Raw genomic sequence first — 24,004 nt, 5'->3', positions numbered from 1 at the left:
TGGTCTTCTGCATCTGTCATCAACACTTGTGACATCACAAATGTACAGAAGTCCTGACGCCTCATTCAAAGACACAGTTTATGAATACGGGCTGAGTGTATTTAGTGTTTATGTAGCGCCTCCACCTGCTTTAAAAATAAAAAAAGACATGAAAATCTATTTTTTAACAATATTTTTGGAAGAGGAAATGAGTGCACCGGAGGCCATGCCTGTTTCGCACTGTTGGGGGCGGCTTGTGGTTTGATGCTAGACTGTGCCATTGCATGACGGAGGCGTGACAAGGCGGTTTCATCAGGTCTGTCTGTTTTTCTGTGAGCTGCTTTTCAACTTCCTTATTTGCCCTCGAGTACTGTTTCCTCTTTCGCTTACCGATGCGGTGCTTCATCAGGGCTTCAGCTTCAGAGAAGTCTGCTCCGTTAGGATGCCAAAGAAGACCAAAGTAACATGAGTGCAGCCTGTCCCTGGCACTGACTTGTCTTCACCTCAAGAGACTGAAGATACATTTCTCGTGCCGGGCCGTGGAGCTTGTGCAAAATCGGTGAGTAGAGAGAGATCGCAGCAGAAGTTGGATAATTTCCTCAGATGTGAATCTTCAAATCCAACAGCGTGATCGTAGAGTGTAATGATTTCCTTGTCCAACTCCTGTCTGTCTCCAGCTTCAATGGACCCCTTCATGTGTGCGTTTTATGTGACTGTGTGTGTATGAGAGCGAAGGAAAAGAGTGAAATGTTGGTGTGACAGCAATGTGTGTCTGTATGTAGTAGCATACACGCTGTGTGTGTGTGTGTGTGTGTGTGTGTGTGTGTGTGTGTGTGTGTGTGTGTGTGTGTCTGGGTGTGATGTCAGGAGACACCAGCACCCTGTCCTGGAGGAGCATGTCTCCCACCAGCCAGTCGGATTCCTCCGATATGTCTCCTTCGGCGACTGTTGCCAGGGACGGCATCTTCCCGGTGAAGATCATCAAAGTGTGTTTCCTTAGCAACAGCTCCAACCTGGGCAAGAACTTCAAACTGGTCCGCTGTGAGGAGGGGTGGACGGTCAAGGTATACTCTACTGTCCTCTACTGTCCTTCATCGTACACATGCACTTCACTATGCTCCGCTACTCTGTACTCCACTGCACTCTTAACTGTACTCTCCTGTACACTTTTATGGGGTTTTCTGTAGACCAGAGTCAGTGCTCAAGTGCATTTTTCTGTATTTCCTTGGACTGTGCTACACGACACGCCGCTGTACTCTCTGCAACCATATCCTTTCTGATTTCAACTTTACATTTCTGGAGTGCGTTCTGTTATATTTGATCGCACTTAACTCTAAGAATAGAAATCAGGAAGTCAGCTTTAGATTTTAGATACTGGAATCTGCAAACTTGAGTCATAATTGTTGAGAAAGAGTTAAATACGTAGATGAGACTTTCATCTTAACTATTAATAAGATTGTTGTTAGCACTCGCATTCTGAAAGGCAGCATCTCAGAGACTTTACTGTGCAATGACTTCTATCCCAGGACATTGTTAACGTCGTGCTGTCCAGTGGCTGTGTGGGTCCTGACATAAAATACGGTCCGTGCTACTGCCTCCTCCTCAAACACCTCAAGTCCTCAGTGATACACTGGCTGCACCCGGACCTGACTGTGTCTGAACTCACGCTGCGCTACGAACAGCAGCACCTGGAGGCTGAGTGGAGGTCAGTACTTGGGTCTCTGTCTCTTTTTACCTAAAGAAAGGGAAGTAAAACTATACATGTGTATGGTAAAGTGACTCGGTGCGATGTTTGTGCAGATATGATGTGAGGGTCAGATACATCCCTTCAGACTTTATGGAGAAATTCAAAGATGACAGAACCACTATGCTCTACTTTTACCAGCAGGTCAGTAACATGTGGTTGTTTTTGTGCCCTTACTCTCGCAAATCATTTTAGATTTTGGTAGTGAGCTCATTATAAGCTTAAATGTGTGTGTGTGCGTGTGTGCGTGTGTGCGTGTGTGTGTGTGTGTGTGTGTGTGTGTGCGTGTGTGTGTGTGTTTGTGCTAATCCACAGGTACGAAGTGACTACATGCAGCAGTATGCCTCAAAAGTCAGTGACGGGATGGCTTTACAGCTCGGTTGTCTGGAAATTAGGTACTGAACAACCACCACCTCATGCACACTGTGTGTTCAACGATTGGAAGTGCATTAAACTTTGTGGAAATTTCAAACATCATTGGTTTATAAATTCATTCTCTTGTGTTTGCAGGAGATTCTACAAAGACATGAATCCGAATGGACTGGAGAAAAAGTCCAACTATGAACTATTAGAGTAAGTCACGTGGGATTGTTGTACTGTACGTTTGCATCAACATCTTTCAGTTTTATCAGGACTTTTACGCACAAGTGTGGAAGTTTGCATATGTGACTGTGCATGTTGGTCTTACGTTCCTCATTTAGGAAGGATGTGGGGCTGGACCTGTTCTTCCCAAGAGAGCTGATCAACAGCATGAAGGTGATGAGCTGAAACAATTCATACAACGATATTGTGGCATTTTAAAGGTCACCTGACCTGATGATTGCTGTTTGTCTGTGTGTAACGGATCAGCCCAAGCAGCTACGTCGGCTCATCCAGCAGACGTTTCAAGGCTACTCCACTCTGACGCAGGACCAGTGCATGACCAGGTTCTTCACCACCCTGGCTCAATGCTACAGCTACACACAGGAGAGCTTCGCCTGCCATCTAGTGGTGAGTGTTTGAGAGTTTATAGTTTATGTCCTGTCATATTTCAAGCTAAACATTGTGGATTTTAAAGTGTTTGTGTGTGTGTGTGTGTGTCCTGTGTTCATATAGCATGGTTGGAATCTAACGATAGACCTGGTCATCGGCCCTGAAGGCATCAGTCAGCAAACGGAAAACTCCACAGTGAGCTCACACACTCTTTGTCCCAGCTTTTGTTAAATAATTGCCATTATAAATGCATTATTTACTCATCACATCAGTGTGGATATATATGAAAACTTTGGTTGGTATAGCTCTGTGGGGGCAGCCGGCTCTGTTGTGGGGTTCCCCAGGGTTCTAACCTGGATCCCCATTAATTCTTTGTTTATAAGCCCCACCATACATACATACACAAGCATGTGCTAAACCATGTTTGATGAGTATGCAAACAACAATGAGCCTTATTTGCAGAAACAGATCAATCATAATGAAGGTTTAAATATATTTATAGTAACATGTTGTGTCTCTTTGCAGCCCATCTGTTTGGCCAAGTTCTCTCAGGTGCAAAGTATCTCCTGCTCTGCTGAGAGTGACGGTCGTGCTCTGCTCACTGTACATATCGAAGGAGCAAAACAGGTAAGTTACCCTTCCTAAAGGAAATATGCTCATTTACAGCTGATCAGCGTAGCATTTGTTTAGTATGTACAAAAAATCAAAGTGTACAGATGGGAAGATTTAAGGGGAGAAACATTGTAAATACTGGAACTATTTCTTGAACAGGTACAATGACTTCAGGTTGAGGTTAATGTGCGAAACAAGTTGAAGCAGACTGAATATCTTCTTATCTTCAACCCTTCAGCCGCTGTCAGTGAACACTTCCTCCCTGGCTGTGGCAGAAAACATGGCCGACTTGATCGACGGCTACTGTCGCCTGGAAGGCAGCTCTGAGAGCTCGCTCATTATCCGGCCCAACAAAGGTACACTTGAGTCAAAATGTAGCAAAACACTGGCTACACCGACTTGCAGCATTTCTATTGTTGTACAACGTGGGATACTTCTGCACTCTTGGCTCTCAGTGTCCAAGAATTATGATGCCACTACTTAAATACTTAGTTACTTACCTGTTGTTAAATCTCTAAGATAAAGAAACAAAAGCAAATGTCTGATTCTTTCAGGGAGAGATGCAAGACTGAAATTACCCGACATCCCAAAATGGTGAGTGGAAAGTGATGTGATGGAGGGTTTTCACACCTCCCACCTCTTCCTTTATATTAAGGTCATATTTTCATATTCACGTCTGTCTTCTGGAAACAGAGGTCACACGTGTTTACACATTGCTCTTTGAACAGGCTGAAATGTTACCGCTTAATTTAAAGCAAAAATGTCCGCCTCTCTTCTCCAGCGCTGGTCCCAGTGGTCCTGACAGAGGTCAGAGCAAGTCCACAAACTACACAGACACATCTGTAATTTATATCATGCTTAGCAATAATTTACGTGGACTAACATCAGTCCAGAACAAATGTAAAGCAATGTAATATGACATGCTCTTTACCTTCAGGTTCGGATATTTATGCTGAGATCCCAGAGGGCACAGCAGACTCTGGTGAGTTGTATTGAATATTTACCTCCAGATTAACGAGGAGTGTGTTTCTGAAAGCCCTCAAATCAGGTTAATCAATAATCACGTTATTTACAGCACAAGTATTTGTATCCAGGCCTCCAGCAGAGCAGATTTCACAGACTCCCCCTCTGTTTCTTAATGTCCGTGTGTTCAGAGAGCCACAGCATCTGCAGAGACGACGTGGTTGTGGGTCGGATCCTGGGGGAGGGCTTCTTCGGAGAGGTTCATGACGGGGTTTATAAAAGCCCAGTGAGTCCGTCTACTGTCTGAGCGTCGTCTCACTGAAGCATCAACATATAATCTGTTGGTCACATCACCTGTAATGGGATGAAAACATGCCACCAAGTTGCTAGAAGTGTAAAAGTCATGCTTGCATGTGTGTGTTTGTAGACAGGAGACAGGATCTGTGTGGCCATCAAAACCTGTAAGGACTTCTCCGCCGACGTGAAGGAGAAGTTTCTCAGTGAAGCCGGTGAGTAGGGTGCAGAGATTTATGATGCAACTGCAAAGCCTGACAGACGTTCATGACAGGAAGTGTAAAACTTTTCCATCACTATGTCAAAATAACTTTGGTTTTGGACTGTTTCTCACATGAATGAATGAATGAATAGTTATTGTTTTAACCGCAGTAAACGTTAAAATAGAAGCAATTTCAGGGTAAGGAGCTGAGTGTCTGAGCCTGGAACATTTCAGGGTTTCACAAGTCAGAAGAGCGCTGTAGTCGACTTCCTGTTGCCTCGTTGTGGCTGTGTGAAAAAGATCAGACTGGAGGTGGTATCCTGGGGGGGAGACGTATTTGATTTTTGCACCAGAGCTGCCTGACAAAGTGCAGGCGTACAGAGATAACAAGTACTTATAGCTCAGTTTGTTGGTATTTTTTCAAAAGAAGAGCGGGACCTATCCATCATCATAGTGCTGTTGTTCTCAGAGCTTTGAGCAGTCATGGAGCTAAAGACCTAAAGTCTGTCCTGACCATTAAGAGAGGTCACAGGACACACTTGTTTGAATAAGTGTGCTCACTAATCATATGCTATTCTGTCCATTACATCTGGGAAACTTTGGGCTGATGCTTCATGATTCCACATTTACCTGAGACGGTCTAACTTGTAACCGGTTCAGCCATAAATGACAGATATACCATCACCTTATAAAGTCCTTACCAATTTCCATACAGAGCTTCCACAGAACAATGTTAACATTCATTTGGAGTCCTGTCTGTGTCCACAGAATGGATGTAAATCCAATATTCATTCTTCTTTACGCTCTGTTTTGGTCTGGGTCAGACAGACCCAGCTCTGTGGAGGACGGACATCTGTCTGCACCGGTGGTCAGAAGACTAGAAAGGCGCTATATAAGTACAAGTCCATTTACCATTTCAAAAACTTACTTTTTCAACCTCAAATTACAAGAAACGTAGTAAAAAATTAGTGATAAAAACTGAGTTAGGTCCACTGAGGTCCACTGAGGTTTTTCAAGGTTGTTTTTTCTTATGTGAAAATAGCTGCTGATGGTAAACTGTTCTTGGCTAACAAACGTATGAATAAAGCAAGTGCAAACCTTTTCTTAAGAGGAAGACAACAATGTATCACTTGCAAAAAACAGTGGTTTTTGACAATGTTTTTTTTGTCTAGTGAAACTGAAAGCTTGGGCTTTTGGGTGAAACACACGTCTACCACATGACCTTTGTTGCTTTTCCTTCCCCTCTCTGCCCACACATCTGTGCCTTCAAAAACTCTGATATTCATAAATCTTTATGAACTGTGATATTTTATCGATCCCAGCTGCTGTGTCTGTTGCAGGCTTGATGAAAAACCTGAATCACCCCCACATCGTGCGTCTGATCGGAGTCATTGAGGTGGATCCTGTCTGGATCGTCATGGAGCTCCTTGAACACGGAGAGGTGTGTCGTCGTGTGTGTCTGGATGGCTGAGCTGCCTGTTTGTAGAGCAATAATATCGGTATCTCTTAAACAGTGGGTGTTTTTGTTGCCCTGACAGCTGGGGACCTACCTTGTGGAGGAGCAGTACATACTGACCAATGCAACGTTAGTCCTGTACTGTCTGCAAATCTGCAAAGCCCTGGCATACCTGGAAGGACTCAACATGGTGCACAGGTAACACAGACTCAAAAGCAGGCTCTCCTCAGTCTTAAACGCCGGTGCATTTCAGGACGGATAATAATTTGGACGGGTTTCTGTTCCGTCTGTGTGCTGCAGAGATATAGCGGTGAGAAATGTCTTGGTGGCGTCTCCTGAATGCGTCAAGCTGGGGGACTTTGGCCTGTCCCGCTACGTCGACGAACAAGAGTATTATAAAGGTACACACACACACACACACACGCACACGCACACGCACACGCACACACACACACACACACACACACGCACGCGCACACACACGCACTTACCCACAAATGTCTGTGGTCAACATTTCTGAGAATCACAGTGAAGAGGAGACTCAAGCGTGTTAAAGGTCACATACTTATTCTCAGGTTCATACTTTCAGGCTTTGTAAAAGTAAATGTCCAATACGTGTTTTCGTGTTTTTTCTTCAGCCTCAGTGAGTCGATTACCGATCAAATGGATGGCACCTGAGTCCATCAACTTCCGACGCTTCACCACAGCGAGTGACGTCTGGATGTACGGTGAGAAATACAAGTACTCGTCTGCGCGCGTGTGTACACCTTAGTGGGTCTTTCCTTGTGTCTGAACTTAAATCTAAACTTACACTCACCCAGAAATAGAAACGTGTGAGCAGTATGATACCGTTCGTGACTTCATGACCTCTGATATAATTTATAAGGAGGTTTAAACTCAATGTTTAACAATGTTTCTCCTTCATTTCCACGTCTCTAATTGTTCTAATGGAGTTTGTTCAAGCAGGTGTGTGTGTGTGGGAGATCTTCTCCATGGCCCAGCAGCCGTTCTTCTGGCTGGAGAACGGGCAGGTGATCAACCAGCTGGAGTCGGGGGTTCGACTGCCCAAGCCCCAGAGGTGCCCGCCCACCATCTACTCCCTGCTCACCCGCTGCTGGGCCTATGAGTCCCCCGCCCGGCCCAGCTTCAGCCAGCTCTTCTGCTCCCTGAGGTACACACATAGATTTCCTCTCCTCTATTATTTATACATAAATACACCTGTATGTATTTTTTGATCAGACAAAATACAGAAGTTCACCTTCAGGAGCACATATGAAGTGTAAATGATATTCTACATTTGTGTGTTTGACAGTGACATCCACAGGATGGAGCTGGAGCAGGAAGGGAGGCGATACAGATCACGCCCCATCTCATCAACGTTTGACGCGAACCACGTGACAGAGCCTCCACCCAAGGTACCACTGCATGGCCTCTAGAGGCTTCTTACAAGAAAACTCCATTGGAGTCCTCTCTAAAAAGTGCCTCCGTTCATTTCATTCATAACAGCGGCTCATTTTGTGACCCGTGACCAAACTAGTTTGCTCAGATTATCCTCCTAACTGATATACGATTGTTATGGATTTCCCTAATTTTCATTTCCATTCAAGTACACTTATTTTCTGCTGTTCATGTTGAATTCACACTGCCTTTATCTTTCATTTAGACGCTACAATTTTAAATGTTTGTGTTTTAAGGGAGATCCAGTTGATGAAATAATAATGAATAAAGATTTCATTCTATTTATTGAGTGTTTTGTCACCTGATAGGCCTTCAACAAATGACATGTCCTCTCTCTCTCTCTCACCAGCCATCGAGGATACAAGGCAACACCCTTCCTCGGGTCACACACATAAAGGTGTCCACACACACCCATACACAAACACACAAACACACAAACACACAAACACAGAGTAATGTGCTACAAAACATGTGCATTGTGTTTCATATCTGAGCAAATTGAGGTTTAACTGAGCTATTTAAAACCCCTCGCTGTGACTTCCTGTTACTTTAAAGAGAGAAAACATGCCGAATTAAGCTGCAAATGTTCTAACACCAAACGTAACAATGCGGGTGAAATAGTGAAAATCCCAGTGCACAATCTCTTGATGTCAGAATGTTGCACAAACGATGACTGAACCTCCAGAGTTACATCAAACGCGAGAAGGAAGTCTGTTGTTGAGTCACGTTCTGCAAAGCCAGCTGCTGTTCAGATCTGTAGGCCAGAGTGTAAAACGTGGATGACTAAGAGCAAAAATGTGGAAATGAACTGACTGAAATAATGGAAATTATACATGAGAGGACAAATCTACTTTGATATGCAAAATAATTACAAAGAAATTGAGTTAAAGCTGCACAGATCTCACCCGGATCATTCAAACCATCACATTATATTGTCCCGATTGTACTAGAGTGAATAGCGACATTTAAAGGGTGTGTGTGTGTGTGTGTGTGTGTGTGTGTGTGTGTGTGCGTGTGTTCGTGTGTGTGTGTGTGTGTGTGTGTGTGTGTAGGGAACAGCCAGGGATACCAGGCCGGTGTGGGAGAAAGAGAAAGAGCAAGTGGAGGACACTTTACAGAGACAAAGAAGAGAGATGCTGATGGATAAACAGTGGCTGGAGCAGGAGGAGAGACAACTGGTGAGAGATCAAACACACACACGCGCGCACACACACACACACACACACACACACACACACATGTCAGGTATCACAGTAGAGCATGCCTTGCACAGCAAAGAAAGCACAGGAAACCGTTTGTGGCCAGAATGTGACAAAACAGTGAAAGAGACGGAGTGAAGTGTCTCAAAAGCAGAAGCGCTTTGGCGAGCACATGACATTAAACATTATTACATTACGCAAACACAGCCACTGCTGCATTCACTGACGTCTGCTGTTTTTTTTCTGTAGGATCCTGTCGTGCGAGTGGATTCACACATCAAGGTTTCTATTTCCTTTTTTTGCACATTTGAGACGGATGTTAAAGTTTCATTCGGCAGTTTTTGACCCCTAGGGGGCAGAGGCACACTTGTTAATGTGCTGTAGGTTTGACACAAGGAGTTTCTGCCTTTTTTGAAGGTTTAATTTCAGTATCAGTCAGTATTTAATAGTCATCATTCATTCATTTCATTCATCTTCAACTGCTTGTCCCTGTCGGGGTCGCGGGGGGCTGGAGCCGATCCCAGCTGACATCAGGCGTGAGGCAGGGTCCAGCCTGGACAGGACGCCAGTCTATCGCAGGGCCATTTATTCAATAATCAGTATTAGTCAAAAAGTCATATGCCACAAAAAGCTTTCCTGTCTCACTGAGACGATTTATGCAGTCAAGGCTTGATGTTTTTCCCCAATTGATGAAAAGGTATTTTAGAGTAATCCTCACCTCTGACCTGACCTGACCTGAAATTTGAAACATGTTAAACTGGTAAATTCACGTCCTCTTTTCTGGCTTCTCTCGCAGCCTCCTGAAAAAAGCCCAGAAAACGGTGAGTCCCGATTAAGAGCTTTCTTCAACGAGCTTTCCTGTTTCTAACCTTTTGCACTCAGTGGTATTAATGCAGCTCATTGTATCGTATTGTAAATAGAATATGCAAAATGTTTTTTCTTACGCCAGGTCCTCCAGAGAAGCCCCCAATGCCTCCAGTCACAAAGGTAGAAATTGTGTCTGTCTGATGAAAAGAGCCATAAAAGCTGGACAAACTAATAGAAAAGCTTAAATTGTTTGCACAGTTGACGTGTGTTGTGCTGAAATGGAGCTACACATTAAAGAGTAAGCCTTGTGTTGTGTTGTGTTGGTGAAGCCTCGGCCCACAGCTGAGCTGGACCGATCCGGTGACCACATTTACACGGGCGTCATGGCGATGGTGAAACAGGTGGTGCAGCTGAAGAATGACGTCAACACTCTGCCCGCGTCTGAGTATCCCAGCGCTGTCAAAGTAAGTCATCTTTTCACATTTAACTGTTAGACTGTTCTCTTAGAAACTGTGAAATCAGCTTTTTTTGGGACTGAAATGTAAAGCTTCCCTCTGCATCTCAGAGTCATCTGCACTCTCAGCGTCTCTGCACTGTCATTGCAGCCGGGGAATGACTGTAACGGCACTGTAGCAGCACTTTCTACATATGCATAGAATATTTGTGACATCACAACCGTACAAAAGTCCTGACGGCTCCTTTAAAGACACAGTTTCTGAATACAGGCTGTATTTCTCTGTGGATTGAGAGTTTTGATACTTTCCCAGTTTTTCAAACAGCTTTATATGAAAAAAAAACACACTTCAAATCTCATTCATCATGCATTCATTCATCTTCAACCCCTTGTCCCTATCGGGGTCACGGGGGGGCTGGAACCGATCCCAGCTGACATCGGGCGTGACTCCAAATCTCACTTTTTTACAATATGGGATCTTTAAACCAAATATCACAGTAAACTGAGCTATGGTATCTCTCCTTCTTCCACTTCCTGACCCTCTTGGCCTCCGTCCCTCGTCCATCGTCAGGCGGTGGGCATCACGCTCCGTAGCCTGATCCAAAGGGTCGATGAGATCCTGCCCTCACTGCACAGCTCTGTCACAACAGAGGTAGGCCTAACTTCACATGGACATGCATATGACAAAGCACGACTATTTGATCGTATCATGTCCCTCTACGTTTCAGATCGAGGGCACAAAGAAACTGCTGAACAAGGATTTAGGGGAGCTGATCAATAAGATGCGACTGGCCCAGCAGAACGCCATAACGTCGCTGAAGGAGGAATGTCAGCGGCAGATGTTGGCGGCCGCTCACACTCTGGCACTGGACTCAAAAAACCTGCTGGATGCCGTGGACCAGGCTCGAGTCAGGGCCAACCTGGCCAAGCCCAGACCTGCCTCACCAGATGGGGAGGGTCCCAGGGAATGAGGCGTCTTAACGGGGGAATGACTTTGAAACGCTTCCCGTCAGATGTCTTAGTATATTTTGTATTTTCTCCTTAAAATAAATGAAATCATGTTACGTTAAACTGAGCATTACTTAAAGCTGAACAAATCAAACTATCACAATGTTTACAAGCAATATAGTCTTTTCTTTTACTTCTTTTTTTTTCTATTAGAGACATTTTGAATTTCTGTGTTTTTTCTTTTGTGTTGTTAGACAAGAAATGATTTAAGCAGACTCTGATGGTTCAGACATGAAGGAAGTAAAACCACTGACGTCTTGTCAAAAGGTGTTCATGCATGCCTGTGGTATCCTGGCTGAGCAGATGCCAGAGACACATGACGGTTTAATGTCTGGTGTTGCACCTGAATGACAAGCTTATACATGATAGAAAATAATTGCATTATGGACAAGAACGTAATGAAAGTGCCAGGAATGATGTGCCAGCCTGGGAACAACGTGATACCATCATATGGACTGAAAAACCTGCAGGGTCTTTAGTGTTTGATGCAGGTTGCTGCAGAGGCTGAGTGTGAAATGTATAGGTCTATAGAGAGAGCCATAAAACTGGTTCTTCAAGTTGTGTCCTGCCTCCGGGGAGAACATAGCACTACCTCAATTAAATCTACGGCCTATACAAGTCACACATACTGTTCCTGCAGGTTTGGACGGAGTGAGGCACCAAACAGCCACCACCTAAAGGAGGCAGAAGCACTGCAGAGTCACTGGACAAAATGTGGACATCTGCCAAATCATTTTAGATTAATAGCCCCACATATACCTTCTGAATTAAGTACGGCCAAAATGCCACTGTACAACGTAAAAACAGGCATCTTTCATCCATGTTTCTAATGAATGGAAGGATGAGCATGTCTTCGTCCACATGAACACACCCACAACATCTTGGACACCAAAACCCAGCTGCATTTCTCCAGACCGGTTTTCAATTCTGCCTTCATGCAGGTTCCTCTGGTAGCTGCCTCAGCACAGCCATGAAACCCCCGTCCTGTTACAGCTGAGTCCTGATGCAGCGTTTTGTAATGACTCTGAATGTCTTGCAGAATACACTAGAATTAGCTGTGTTATATTTCAAGAAAGCATTCAGTGATTTTCCACCGGCAGAAACACACCTTAGGTGGAGGTTTGCCTATGTTGCCCCACCCCTGTGCGTGTTTATGGTTCTTTAAAAGGAGGCTCTTCAGGTCAGCAGTCAGCCGCCGCCGCTCAACATACATGCAAGCATCCGTTGACATCAGTTACGCAGCGCTCAGGTGAGGATTTTACATTTTATTCTCATTTCAGACCTTTGCATTGTTCAGACATCTAAAGGTGTGATTTAGCGAGTGACTTTCTCAGCTTACCTTAAGAATATAATTCACACAAAACACGAACACTCATGTTTTATGTTGCCTAAAAAGGGGCCTCTACAGGGAATACTTTACTTCCTCAAAGGATTATATTGCAAGCAGAAAGAGTATACGTGTGTGAATATGAGACAAAGGCAAGGCTGGAGTCTCTTCTTCCACTTTCTAACACTTTGCGTAATCAATGCTTTTTATCTTGTTAAAAATAAACGAATAATGTTGCACGAAACGTTTTAATCTGTGTATTCGGACCTTTTGGGTTGTGAAAAAGCATTGATTCTCCAGCATGACCCTTTCTCCTGTCAACTCTCATGCTGTAGGATGAAGAAGAAGTTGATCATCGATGTGGACACGGGCGTGGATGACGCTCAGGCCATCATGGTGGCCCTCGCGGCCCCCAATGTGGAGATCTTGGGGATCACCTGCTGCCACGGCAACACACCCCTGGAGAATGTCCTTAAGAACACACTGCGTGTCCTGAAAGCGTGCAACAGGCTGGATGTAAGTGTGACTGTAACTCCAGTCCCAAAGGAGCCCTTATATACGGACAGTGATGCATGTCAATGGAAGATCCAGGAGGTTTCAAAGGGATTAATGTGACAATGTATGCTATTTTTCCTGATTTAACTAAAGCATTAGAGATATGACCCACACATATCATTCTCTACAGATCCCGGTGTATCGCGGCTGCTCAACGCCCCTGCTGGCCCGTAAAAAAAATGCTGGAGATTACCACGGCAAGGACGGGCTGGGCGACGTCCCAGATCCAGATGCCCCGGGTCTGGAGCTGCTGAACAAGAGAAACGCCGTAAAAGCCCTGATCAAGATGGTGAAAGCAAACCCTGGAGAGGTGAGACAAACTACTTCCTCTGACTCAGCTTTGCCTTCATGTGTTTCTATTATATCACCACAAAAAAAAGAAAGCACAAAAAGGTCATCAGTACATGTGTGTTGGTGTCCACAGGTGACTCTCGTCGCCACGGCCCCCCTCACTAACCTGGCTGTGGCGGTGCAACTGGAGCCCTCCCTCCCTAAGAAGCTGAAGGAGCTCTACATCATGGGTGGAAACACTGAATGTAGGTTATACATTCAATCTGTCGCTCCTTCTATTCCTCTCTTGTGACTTCCATCTCCGCGCGTATGCTACTGAGAATGATGACTGTGTGTGTGCAGCCAGAGGAAACACCACAGAGTGCGGAGAGTTCAACTTCGTGGCTGACCCTGAGGCTGCTTACATTGTGTTGGACCGCTACGACTGTCCCACCTACATCGCCCCCTGGGAGTTCACCTGCAGGAACAGCCTGTCATGGGTGAGTCTGAACACACAAACAACGCTTCAGATGTAACCATTGACAATTAGCGTTATGACAATAAGCAGTTGCTTTGAACTAAAGGGGTAATGTCATGTTAACACGAGAGAATTTACATTTAAAGTAACATGTCAAAAGAAATGAGGTGACGCTGAATACTGTTTTCCTCCCACAGAACTTCTGTGACAAGTTTTTGTCCGTGAAGACAGAGAAGGCGGCCTTCATGAAAAGCATTTCCTGCCTTTCGAGGAAGGTGAGCGTGTGCATAAAAGAGATGCTTTTTTGGAGCATGTTTGCACAAGTAGACAACGGCTGATGACATTGTAGAAACAGAGAAACATTGGTGACTGCCCTCTTGTGGCAGTTGCTTATACCTTGGTCCTCTGGTGCTGTCAGTGCCATATGATCTACACAGCACGCCTTAGTGTATTTCATGATGTCTCTGCAGAAAGCTCAGTCAGCAGAATATCAAAAGGAGATCACAGAAGGAAAGGGGTTCAACTCCTGCGACACCTATGCCGTGGCTGCCGCCATCGACAGCTCATTCATAACAGAGAGCGACAAGGTGAGCATCTGCTGCTTTTATGTCTTTAAAATGCAAAACGCATCAGTTCACAATCATTACACGACAACGTCCTGTGTTCCTCCCGCAGGTCGCAGTGACAGTGGAGCTGGAGGGGACCTACACCCGAGGCATGATGGTGCTGGACTACATGGAGCTGCAGAAGAAGAAGCACAAGGCCGTCATCATGAAGAAAGTCGACTTGAAGATGTTCGAGCAAATGCTCACGGATTCAGTGAAGTAGAAGGAAACTGTAAGAAGGCGTAGAGTCGGTTCAGCGTGATAAATAAAGATGTATGACAACAGCACTTTGGACTTTCCGTTTATACAGTGTGTGTGTGTGTGTGTGTGTGTGTGTGTTTAATTGATGTGTGGGGTTTCATTATTCATTTTGCTTCTGAAGGAGTTTGACTATTCCCTGAAAATATGATGATAAACGGCTGCAGTCTACACAAATGTCCCTCCAAAAGTGTATCTTCCACATACCAGGAGTAACAGCTGTCTCTAGGGAAACCCATTTTAATGACGGCTGGAAACCATGAAATGTGCATGAGGTTATATCCAGATTCAACCCAGCACAGATGGTTTACAGATGCTTTTCATATCTCTGTTCCTTTAGGACTTGAGCACAAAGTGTTCACGCAGTTACTTGCCTACTACTTCCAGAAAATTCCTTGTTTTTGACACTTTTCTGTTTTTCCCTAGGATTTTGTAATAACAATACTACTGTTAGAAGATGCTGGACTTACTGCAACAATGCAAAAGTTAAATCGATTGACTGTTCTGTGTGAGAAATGCATACCAACCACATGATGCTGTTGTTCCTTTAAAGCAGTAAACAAAGCTGTGTTTCATTACAGACAGCCCAGAGGCATCTATGAATACTGTACCTCAAACTTACCTCCGAGGTCAAACTACCTCTGATATCTTCTTTGTAAATCGACAAATTCTGTTTTAACCCATAGCAATTCATAAAAAATGATAAGTTTCACGAATTGATCTGCAGGATCGCATCCAAGCGAGGGGTTTGTCTCTTACGTAAGAAACTCCTCTGGTTGCCTTCGTGGCTTTTAAAAGGCTGGTTTTGGTTTAAGAGCAGTCAGTAGCTCTAAGCGCAGACAGCAGTGCTAATCAGTCAAAGTCCATCCACCAGGTAAGGATTTTAATGTTATTTTCACCGTTTTACGCTTAGTGCTTAATCATTTCCATTTTACTATAAAGTCGTATCCTTTCGTATCGTTATGGGCTTGGGTTGTGTCAGTGTTTTTTACATGAATTCATTCACTGGATATAAAATAAACTCAAAAAGATGATGAAATTGGGCCAAAAAAAATGACAGTATGCAGTATAAATATAAATGAATAGTACTAAATGTGATATAACAAAAGGCAGTGGCTCACAGAACAGCTCAAAACTTTGTTGGAGTGCGTCCCAGATAATGCTGCACAGAAACTGAGCGCTGCTTCTTTATAGTTTAAACCGTTAAAAAAATACGTTTACCAGACGACCTGAGAGGTCTGCATGGTTCACAACCTACAGTAGCAGCTGCGTTCGGTGCTTTATATTCAAATGGCAGTGTTCAAACTCGAGTCTTGGACACAGAGGTTGTCGGTACAAAATGTTCTACCTTCTTGATCTCATGAACTCCAGCAGCAGCCGTCTGAATCAGCTGCAGCCGTCGGATCAACATCAGAAAGACTTGTTAAGACGTCTTTAAAGCAGTCTGGCCTTGAGACAAAAGCACATTTTCTAACTCTTCTGAGAGAAGTGTTTGAATTGATGCTTTATTTTTAGTACCAAAAAACGAACGCAGGATGAAGAAGAAGCTGATCATCGACGCAGACATAGGGGTGGATGATGCTCAAGCCCTCATGGTGGCCCTCGCGGCCCCCGATGTGGAGATTTTGGGGATCACCTGCTGCTTTGGCAACACACCCCTGGAGAACGTCCTCAAAAACACGCTGCGTGTCCTGAAGGTCTGCAACAGGCTGGATGTAAGTCTGCGTGTGATGGTGGTTGGTCGTGGCTCAGTTGTTGGAGTTAGGGGGTTAGCAGGGATTTGGCAACACACCTACACACATCCAATCTGTGATGCTTCACAGATCCCGGTGTTCCGCGGCTGTTCCGAGCCCCTGCTGGCCCGTAAACGCCACGCTGGAGATTACCACGGGAAGGACGGGCTGGGCGACGTCCCAGATCCAGATGCTCCAGGCCTGGAGCTGCTGCAGAAGAAAAGAGGTGTGCCGGCCATGGTCAAGCTTATCAACCAAAACCCCGGAGAGGTGAGACAAACCCTGGGACTTTTATTATGAGATCAAAAGAATGACGTCCAACTTTTAATTTCCTTTACTCCGTGTTCAGGTGAGTCTGGTTGCTGTTGCGCCCCTCACTAACCTGGCAGTCGCAGTGCAACTGGACCCTTCCCTCCCCAAGAAGCTGAAGGCGCTCTACATCATGGGAGGAAACACTGACTGTATGTGACCTCAGTTCCCCACCCTGATGTGTCTCTGTGATCTCCACCTCTGAGTTCTGCCTGTGTGTGTGTGTGTGTGTTTGTGTGTATTCGTGTGTGTGTGTGTGTGTGTGTGTGTGTGTGTGTGTGTGTGTGTGTGTGTGTGTGTGTGTGTGTGCAGCCAGAGGAAACACCACGGTGTGCGGAGAGTTTAACTTCGTGGCTGACCCTGAGGCTGCCTACGTGGTGCTGGACCGCTACACCTGTCCCACCTACATCGCCCCCTGGGAGTTCAGCTGCAGGAACAGCCTGCCGTGGGTGAGGCTGGACACACAACATGTTTTCATGAGTGTAACAAAGTCTCGGGTGTTTAGATACTTTCACAGTATGTATATAGCACCTCCACATGCTTTACAACAAAAAAAACACATGGGAATCTCACTTTTTTTTAAAAAGATGGGACCTTTAAGTCATCCAGCATAGATGGAACCCTTTATGTTTATGAAGACGTACACAGAGACTTTATGTGCACAGTAAACACTCTCTGCTTTCCTCCCTCAGTCTTTCTGTGATCGCTGGCTGGGCCAAAACACGGAGAAGGCTGCCTTCATGAAAAAGATTACGTGCCTCTCCATGAATGTAAGAGTGCAGATTGTGATGATATGAAGGGAGTAGTTTGTTTTCGAGGGAAATGAGCCGAGTTTAACATCTCGTGAGCACTAATCAGCTGCTTATACTCTGTGAACGCTTGTGTGCTTTGTGGTGGAAATTAAGAGTGTGAGCTCAGCTGACCTTTATGCATTTATTCAAGTCAATGAAGTCATAGCAAACTATTGGGCCGAGCAGGGACAGAGTTCTTTCACCAAAGCTGGTGCAGAAGTCTGACCCAGAAGGCACTTCTGCAAGCGAAGACAAGGCACCCCTAACCGCTTCTCCTGATGTCACTGACAGTTCGGTGGAAACGCACAACTCTTATCACTACAGCATGTCAGAGGGTGATAACAGGCAGCATAAAAGATAATTTCCTCTGCATGCAATATGATCTGCACAGCACGCCTTAGTGTATTTCATGATGTATCTGCAGAAAGCTCAGTCAGCAGAATATCAAAAGGAGATCACAGAAGGAAAGGGGTTCAACTCCTGCGACACCTACGCCGTGGCTGCCGCCATCGACGACTCGTTCATAACAGAGAGCGAAGAGGTGAGCATCTGCTGCTTTTATGTCTTTGAAATACAAAACACGTCGGTTCAAAATCATTACCCGACAACGTGTCGTGTTCCTCCTGCAGGTCGCAGTGACAGTGGAGCTGGAGGGGACCTACACCCGAGGCATGATGGTGCTGGACTACATGGATCTGCTGAAGAAGAAGCACAAGGCCGTCATCATGAAAAGTGTCGACTTGGAGAAGTTCAAGCAAATGTTCATGAATTCACTGAAGTAGAACGACGATGTGCCGAGCCGAAGGCCGTAAGAAATAAAGCAATTGTGGAAAAAAGCATTCCCATTTTCTTTACTTTATTTCATTTTTTTCTTCACCTGTGACGGTTTTCTTAATCTGGTCTGAATAGGTGCACATGCTTTTGCTTCAGCGCCTTGGATTCACCTCAGGAACAAACATGAGAAGCAAGAAAAGCAGAGATTTTATCACTTTTTTAGTGAAGAGTTTGATTTCGCAGGGCAGAGATATGATTCAGAGCTCCCCAGGCGTATCTGTCATCTATTGTTGGGCTTCCAAAGTGCACCAAAGAGGAAAAACCTTAAACTCTGCACTTTGAAACGTGACAAATGAGTCCTGAGGTGTAGAAAGAGGAACTGATCCGTGCCAAAGATGCCAAACAACTTAATAAGTGCAAGAATAAGCAAGTAAAGACCAAAATGGATGCACAGTGTACAATCATGTGTTAAAGTCTTAAGTCAAAAATGTATAGGATGAGGGGGAGGAGGAGGAGGAGACTCTTTCTGGGAGGGACTTCCTTCAGACTTTCTTTCAAGGGTTTTCTGCCTTAAGCGAAACAACAGACTCAGCTATGAGGGCTGTCATTGGTCATCACCGCACGCATGAGGTGACCTGTTACACAGCCCCCTCACGCTCCCTACTGCATAAAAGCAGAGTGAGGAGCAGCAGAGAGGCGTTTCACTTGTCTCTTGATGCACCGGTGCACTTTGGAAAAGGATTAAACTTGTTGCTGAAACCTTTTATTTGATCGGTGAGTTAATGTTTCTGCTCTGCGTGCTCTCTTACACACTTTATTTATTGTTGGAGCACCATCCTCAGCAGATTGGTTACATCTAAGTGGGTGTTTTACCTGATTTACAAGTATTTGCTCACACAGTCGCTGACCGTATAGGTGTGGCACATACCCCCTCCACAGACAATGGCTGGTTGTTCAGATTGTGGAGGATGACCTTCAGTAATGCCAGCTCACAGGGGGAGGACTTGTGTCAGACTGAAGTTCTGGTTACACCTTTAAAGTTTCCCCTGCTATGTTATTACCGGCTTGCCTCCCATTGGCTGTTGTCATGCAGGCGAGGTCATGTGCACCAGGGCTGTCTTGTTTGTTTAAAGCCCCTGATGACCTACATTTTGGCCGTTTAAAGACTTCTTACTTGTCATTTCGGAGTACCTGGACTCCATCAAGCGCAGGAAATCATCTCCTCCTTCCATTTCTTTCAGCTAAGATGAAGAATAAGCTGATCCTCGACGTGGACACAGGTGTGGACGATGCTCAAGCCATCATGATCGCCCTCGCAGCCCCCAACGTGGAGATCCTGGCCATCACCTGCAGCCATGGCAACACACCGCTGGAGAACAGCTGCAGGAACACGCTGCGTGTCCTGAAAGCGTGCAACAGGCTGGATGTGAGTTTTTATAATGTCAAAGTTTGCAGGTGCAACGGTGACTTCATCAGCACACGTTAAACCCGTGATGCTCCACAGATCCCGGTGTACCGCGGCTGTTCAGAGCCCCTGCTGGCCCGTAAACTCCACGCTGGGGATTTCCACGGGAAGGACGGGCTGGGCGATGTCCCAGATCCAGACGCTCCAGGCCTGGAGCTGCTGCAGGGGAGGAAGGCTGCGCCGGCCATCGTCAAGATTGTGAATGAAAACCCTGGAGAGGTGGGTCCAAACACATGACTGGGAAACTATTTATCATGTTTTCCTTCATCTGAATGTATAAGTTACTGTACTTCTATGCAGCACTAGCCTTTATTTGATGCTTCCTTACTAAAAGTAGACTGTCCCACTGTGTTGTAGGAGAATATCACATCAAAAATATGGATGTTTGCTCGTTTTACAATACAAGAAGTATGGATTGTTTGTCTTCTGTTGTAAAAATTCAAGCTTTTCAAGCTCCTTACATGTGTGGTAAATTACAAATGTTTATACAAGACACAAGAAATTGATTATTGCACTTTTTTCGTCACATTAAATAAGATGTTATTGTGCAATCAAAAAAATGTCTCTTGACAGCAGTCTATAGAAGGGTGAAAAATAACTACAATCATGCCAAAATTTGTCATCTATTTATAGACTGGGGTTTTCAATGGTCAATGCTGATATATGTATATATATGAATTTCAAGGAGTTCCAAGTGTTTTCAATGATTTCCAGCACCCATTAGGACCAATTATGTATCTACCATGTGCCGCCCAGTGCAGCAGATGCATGATCAATACGTGTAAAAGCTGCACTGCACTTACTGTTTTCCTCTCACTTGTTCAGGTGAGTCTGGTTGCCACGGCGCCCCTCACTAACCTGGCCGTCGCCGTCCAATTGAACCCTTCTTTCCATAAGAAGCTGAAGGCGCTCTACATCATGGGAGGAAACACTGAATGTGAGTGGAAAGTGTTACCATGGATATTGTGTTTTTGGATTGTGAGGATGGGGTTAAATGTTTTTGGTGTGTGTGTGTGTGTGTGTGTGTGTGTGTGTGTGTGTGTGTGTGTGTGCAGCTAGAGGAAACACCACGGTGTGCGGAGAGTTTAACTTTGTGGCTGACCCTGAGGCTGCCTACGTGGTGCTGGACCGCTACACCTGTCCCACCTACATCGCCACCTGGGAGTTCACCTGCAGGAACAGCCTGCCGTGGGTCTGTGAGAACTGAAATGACAACAATTTACCCGACCTGATCACTGATTTCTCTCAGTGTTGTGGAGGTAAAAACTCACAGCTTCACTATCCCCCTGTCCTTTTTCTCCCTCAGTCGTTCTGCGACACCTGGCTGGCCCAAGACACAGACAAGGCCCGCTTCATGGGGAGGATTTATGAGCACACCAGGAAGGTACGACCACGTCCTGGGGGGTTCATGTTCATAGATTTGCAGTGTATAAAGTATTCAAAGGCTTCGATTATCAGAAATAACAAATATAAACATAAATAACACCCCTCATCTCTGCAACATTATCACTGTACCATTCGACAATCTAGTATTGGTTGCGTTTGTATGCAACCACTTGTATTACATGCATCACGTACAGTACATGTTGTACATATTTTATATTAGTAAATAAAAGTGACAGAATAATAATAAGAAAATAATACTCAAAATAAAACAGCATCATAAACGAGTAAATAAAAGAATATCAGCAAGTGATGAGAGTGGTCCTTATGGGTTAGGATCAGTCATATAGACACCAATATTACTGACGTCTTATTTCTCTATAGAACTTTATAAAAAGGTTTTTTAGCATCAAATATTTGAATACGTCCTCCTGTGGAGTAACAGATCGTCTCTAGCACCAAAATGTGTTGAAGGTTATTGATCCACATCTCAAAGGTCAGGGGAAGTTTCTCCTTCCACTTCAATGCTGGACAAGCTGTCATCCCTGCTGGTACAGGAGTCCCACCCCCTGCAGGTCACTCTCACAGCACTGGGCAGCTCCTTCAGCAACACACTGATTCACCCTAAGTGTGCGAAGGAGAGGTACCGCAGGTCCTTCCTTCCTGCTGCTGTCAGACTTTAGAATCAGCCCTGCTCCCAATAGACTACTGACCTCATCCTGTACCCTGCACTGTGCAACATGCCTGTACTATGGGCACTTCTGTTTTTGCCCTATTTGGACATATTTAATCATATCTATCCACTCCATATTATATTATTACAAATCAAACAACAAAACAAGAACAACTGCACTACATCATGTGAATATGTATATATGTCTATTTCTATTTCTTCCCTTTTTAAATTTACCTTTATTGTTTATTTTTGCTATTTTTTATCTCATTTTGTCATATTCTGTTGCTGCTGTGACAAAAGAATTTCCCCGTCTGCCGGACATTAAAGGTTTTCTGATTCTGATTCTGATTCTGAAAAGTATTAATCGCCGAGCTTTAAGGGATGCAAACACTGTCATATTCTTTGCCGGTCGATTAAGGTGAGTTCCTTGTGGAGTTATTCCAAATATGGCAGTGATGGCAGAAAGTCCAATATCATTCATTCATTCATTCATCTTCAACCGCTTGTCCCTGTCGGGGTCGCGGGGTGAGTCTAATAGGTACTTGTAAAACATCTGTAAAAGTTGCCAGAAATTGTCTAGTTTTGAACAAAACCAGAACACGTGCGAGAGGGTGTGGGTGTTTTATTTTTAACTAAGGAATAATTCAGAATAAATGTCACCTAAGTCTCTTGTTCGACTGTTAGATGGTCCAGACTGATCGGTACCAAAAGGAGCTGGTGTCAGGACCGGGGTTCAACACCTGTGACTGCTACGCTCTGGCTGCAGCCATCGATGGCACTCTGGTGACGGAGAGTGAAGAGGTAAAAATAATGCTTTCATCCCTTTAGCACAGGGGTGTCAAACTCATGTCAAACGCGGTGTAATTAAATACGGCCCGCAAGATCATATCAAGGTTCTCTGAGAGCTGGCCCGCGAGTATAAAGCACATACACGTCTACTTTTCTGTTGACAAACATGAGCATCCATGCTACCAGTCTCTGCAGACACACTGAATCCACCCCTCCCCAAAAACGACCAAAAGAAAGATGGAGAACAGGATCTTTCAGCAGATGATCTATGTCTGAAGGTAAAGAGCTGTTTGTCACCGTGGCTGTAACCAAAGAATCAAACAGAAGAAACACCACGGCAAGAACAAGGACCTGCACTGGAAAGGTTCAACGTTACACATCTGGAGAGAAGGAAATATGCACATCTGCAGTCTTTTTTTTTTTTTTTTTTGTAGATATTGAGTTTGGCCCGAAACTTTGTCCCAGTTTTCAAATTTGGCCCACTGTGAATTTGAGTTTGACACCGCTGCTTCAACACGTACATGTTCAGTCAGTTCCTGCACTTTAAAGCATACAATGCTCCTTTTTCCGGCTCATAAACAACTTCCCGTCTTCCTCCTGCAGGTCGCAGTGACAGTGGAGCTGGAGGGAACGTACGCCCGAGGCATGATGGTCGTAGACTACATGGACCTGCTGAAGAAGAAGCACAAGGCTTTCGTCATGAAGAAGTTTGACTTGAAGAAGTTCCAAGAACTGTTGATGAATGCGCTGAAATAACACGACACGTCTGAGCCGCGGCGCTCATTAAACAGCACAGGCTTTGCGAGGTGCACACATTCGACACGTCACCGTCTTGCACACAGGGCGGTGGTCTTTGGGCCGCAGTGTAGGTGTTACAACCACCAGTCGCACCTAAAGATAAGAGGAGAAAACCATCCAGCTGGTGTGTTTTGTCCGATCGCTCAGACACAATGGAAATACCTGGTATGTTATTTGATACCTGTATTTTTACCCATTAATTATATTGCTTTTGTTTATCACTTTAACAGATATCAAATCTTCTGTTTGATTTGATCTTCTTTAACATTAGAGACATTATTTACAGAGACTTGAATCGGCGGTCGTCTCCCAGATTTGAACTTGTTTGTCTCATTCAGTATTTTATATTTCGGGGGTTTCTGTCGTATTCTACGGACTTTGAGGGACATTTGGGGGATGTGTCTTTTTTCTTATTTGTGCTGTAGCTTGCTTTCTGATTGGTTGTTGCAGCTTCTAACTACTAATAAAGAAAGATGATGATTCATCTGATGAGTTCTTCTGGAAATCATGATTACTTATCACTTATTTACTGGTTCTTTCTTGATACTTAATGTGTTTACAACCTCTGTTCCTTTATGATTAAGAGGAAAAAATGTGAAACTGTATAATAAATATAAAGACAAAGGATCTCACCACACATCTAAT

General features: G+C 44.6%; 3 protein-coding genes across 4 annotated transcripts; all 3 read left to right on the top strand.

Annotated features, from left to right (window-relative positions):
• The first annotated feature begins 399 nt into the window (after positions 1-399).
• LOC310964981 (protein-tyrosine kinase 2-beta-like) lies at positions 400-11,199 on the top strand. 2 transcript variants are annotated; one of them, XM_083938333.1, is made up of 30 exons: positions 400-538; positions 657-1,043; positions 1,506-1,684; positions 1,780-1,867; positions 2,039-2,118; positions 2,234-2,296; positions 2,425-2,479; positions 2,573-2,713; positions 2,819-2,890; positions 3,221-3,322; positions 3,546-3,663; positions 3,862-3,901; positions 4,089-4,114; positions 4,245-4,289; positions 4,462-4,556; positions 4,698-4,779; positions 6,107-6,207; positions 6,305-6,420; positions 6,523-6,623; positions 6,861-6,950; positions 7,189-7,393; positions 7,535-7,637; positions 8,030-8,077; positions 8,733-8,858; positions 9,129-9,161; positions 9,676-9,700; positions 9,829-9,866; positions 10,016-10,150; positions 10,712-10,792; positions 10,869-11,199. In XM_083938333.1, exons 2-30 carry the CDS (start codon positions 840-842, stop codon positions 11,109-11,111), a joined length of 2,835 nt encoding a protein of 944 aa, XP_083794459.1. In that variant the 5' UTR covers positions 400-538; positions 657-839; the 3' UTR covers positions 11,112-11,199. The 2 variants fall into 2 exon arrangements, with proteins under 2 accessions (XP_083794459.1, XP_083794458.1); XM_083938332.1 differs by having other exon boundaries at positions 9,673-9,700.
• Positions 11,200-12,258: 1,059 nt separating this feature from the next.
• LOC310964748 (uncharacterized protein) lies at positions 12,259-18,306 on the top strand. Its single transcript, XM_083938006.1, has 16 exons — positions 12,259-12,397; positions 12,811-12,991; positions 13,161-13,340; positions 13,455-13,566; positions 13,664-13,800; positions 13,976-14,053; positions 14,249-14,365; positions 14,454-14,602; positions 15,369-15,400; positions 16,157-16,356; positions 16,465-16,644; positions 16,724-16,835; positions 16,996-17,132; positions 17,376-17,453; positions 17,899-18,015; positions 18,104-18,306. Exons 1-16 carry the CDS (start codon positions 12,276-12,278, stop codon positions 18,254-18,256), a joined length of 2,085 nt encoding a protein of 694 aa, XP_083794132.1. The 5' UTR covers positions 12,259-12,275; the 3' UTR covers positions 18,257-18,306.
• Positions 18,163-23,916, top strand: LOC310964680 (inosine-uridine preferring nucleoside hydrolase-like). The gene is made up of 8 exons (XM_083937917.1): positions 18,163-18,282; positions 19,490-19,674; positions 19,753-19,932; positions 20,539-20,650; positions 20,769-20,905; positions 21,020-21,097; positions 22,457-22,573; positions 23,165-23,916. Exons 1-8 carry the CDS (start codon positions 18,264-18,266, stop codon positions 23,315-23,317), a joined length of 981 nt encoding a protein of 326 aa, XP_083794043.1. The 5' UTR covers positions 18,163-18,263; the 3' UTR covers positions 23,318-23,916.
• Positions 23,917-24,004: the final 88 nt, after the last annotated feature.

The sequence above is a fragment of the Echiichthys vipera genome (genome assembly GCF_963691815.1).
Source record: "Echiichthys vipera genome assembly, chromosome: 23".
Taxonomy (NCBI): Eukaryota; Metazoa; Chordata; class Actinopteri; order Perciformes; family Trachinidae; genus Echiichthys; species Echiichthys vipera.
The sequence above is the reverse complement of the archived record's forward strand: the minus strand, read 5'-3'. Positions and strand labels throughout refer to the sequence as shown.

Coding starts and splice junctions, on each gene's coding strand:
- LOC310964748 (XM_083938006.1), top strand. CDS start 12,276: ATGTTGCCCCACCCCTGTGCGTGTTTATGGTTCTTTAAAAGGAGGCTC. Junction 14,366..14,453: donor TCATAACAGAGAGCGACAAG/GTGAGCATCTGC, acceptor TTCCTCCCGCAG/GTCGCAGTGACAGTGGAGCT. Junction 16,645..16,723: donor TCAACCAAAACCCCGGAGAG/GTGAGACAAACC, acceptor CTCCGTGTTCAG/GTGAGTCTGGTTGCTGTTGC.
- LOC310964680 (XM_083937917.1), top strand. Junction 20,651..20,768: donor CATGGGAGGAAACACTGAAT/GTGAGTGGAAAG, acceptor GTGTGTGTGCAG/CTAGAGGAAACACCACGGTG. Junction 22,574..23,164: donor TGGTGACGGAGAGTGAAGAG/GTAAAAATAATG, acceptor TTCCTCCTGCAG/GTCGCAGTGACAGTGGAGCT.
- LOC310964981 (XM_083938332.1), top strand. CDS start 840: ATGTCAGGAGACACCAGCACCCTGTCCTGGAGGAGCATGTCTCCCACC. Junction 8,859..9,128: donor AGCAGGAGGAGAGACAACTG/GTGAGAGATCAA, acceptor TTTTTTCTGTAG/GATCCTGTCGTGCGAGTGGA. Junction 10,793..10,868: donor ACAGCTCTGTCACAACAGAG/GTAGGCCTAACT, acceptor TCTACGTTTCAG/ATCGAGGGCACAAAGAAACT.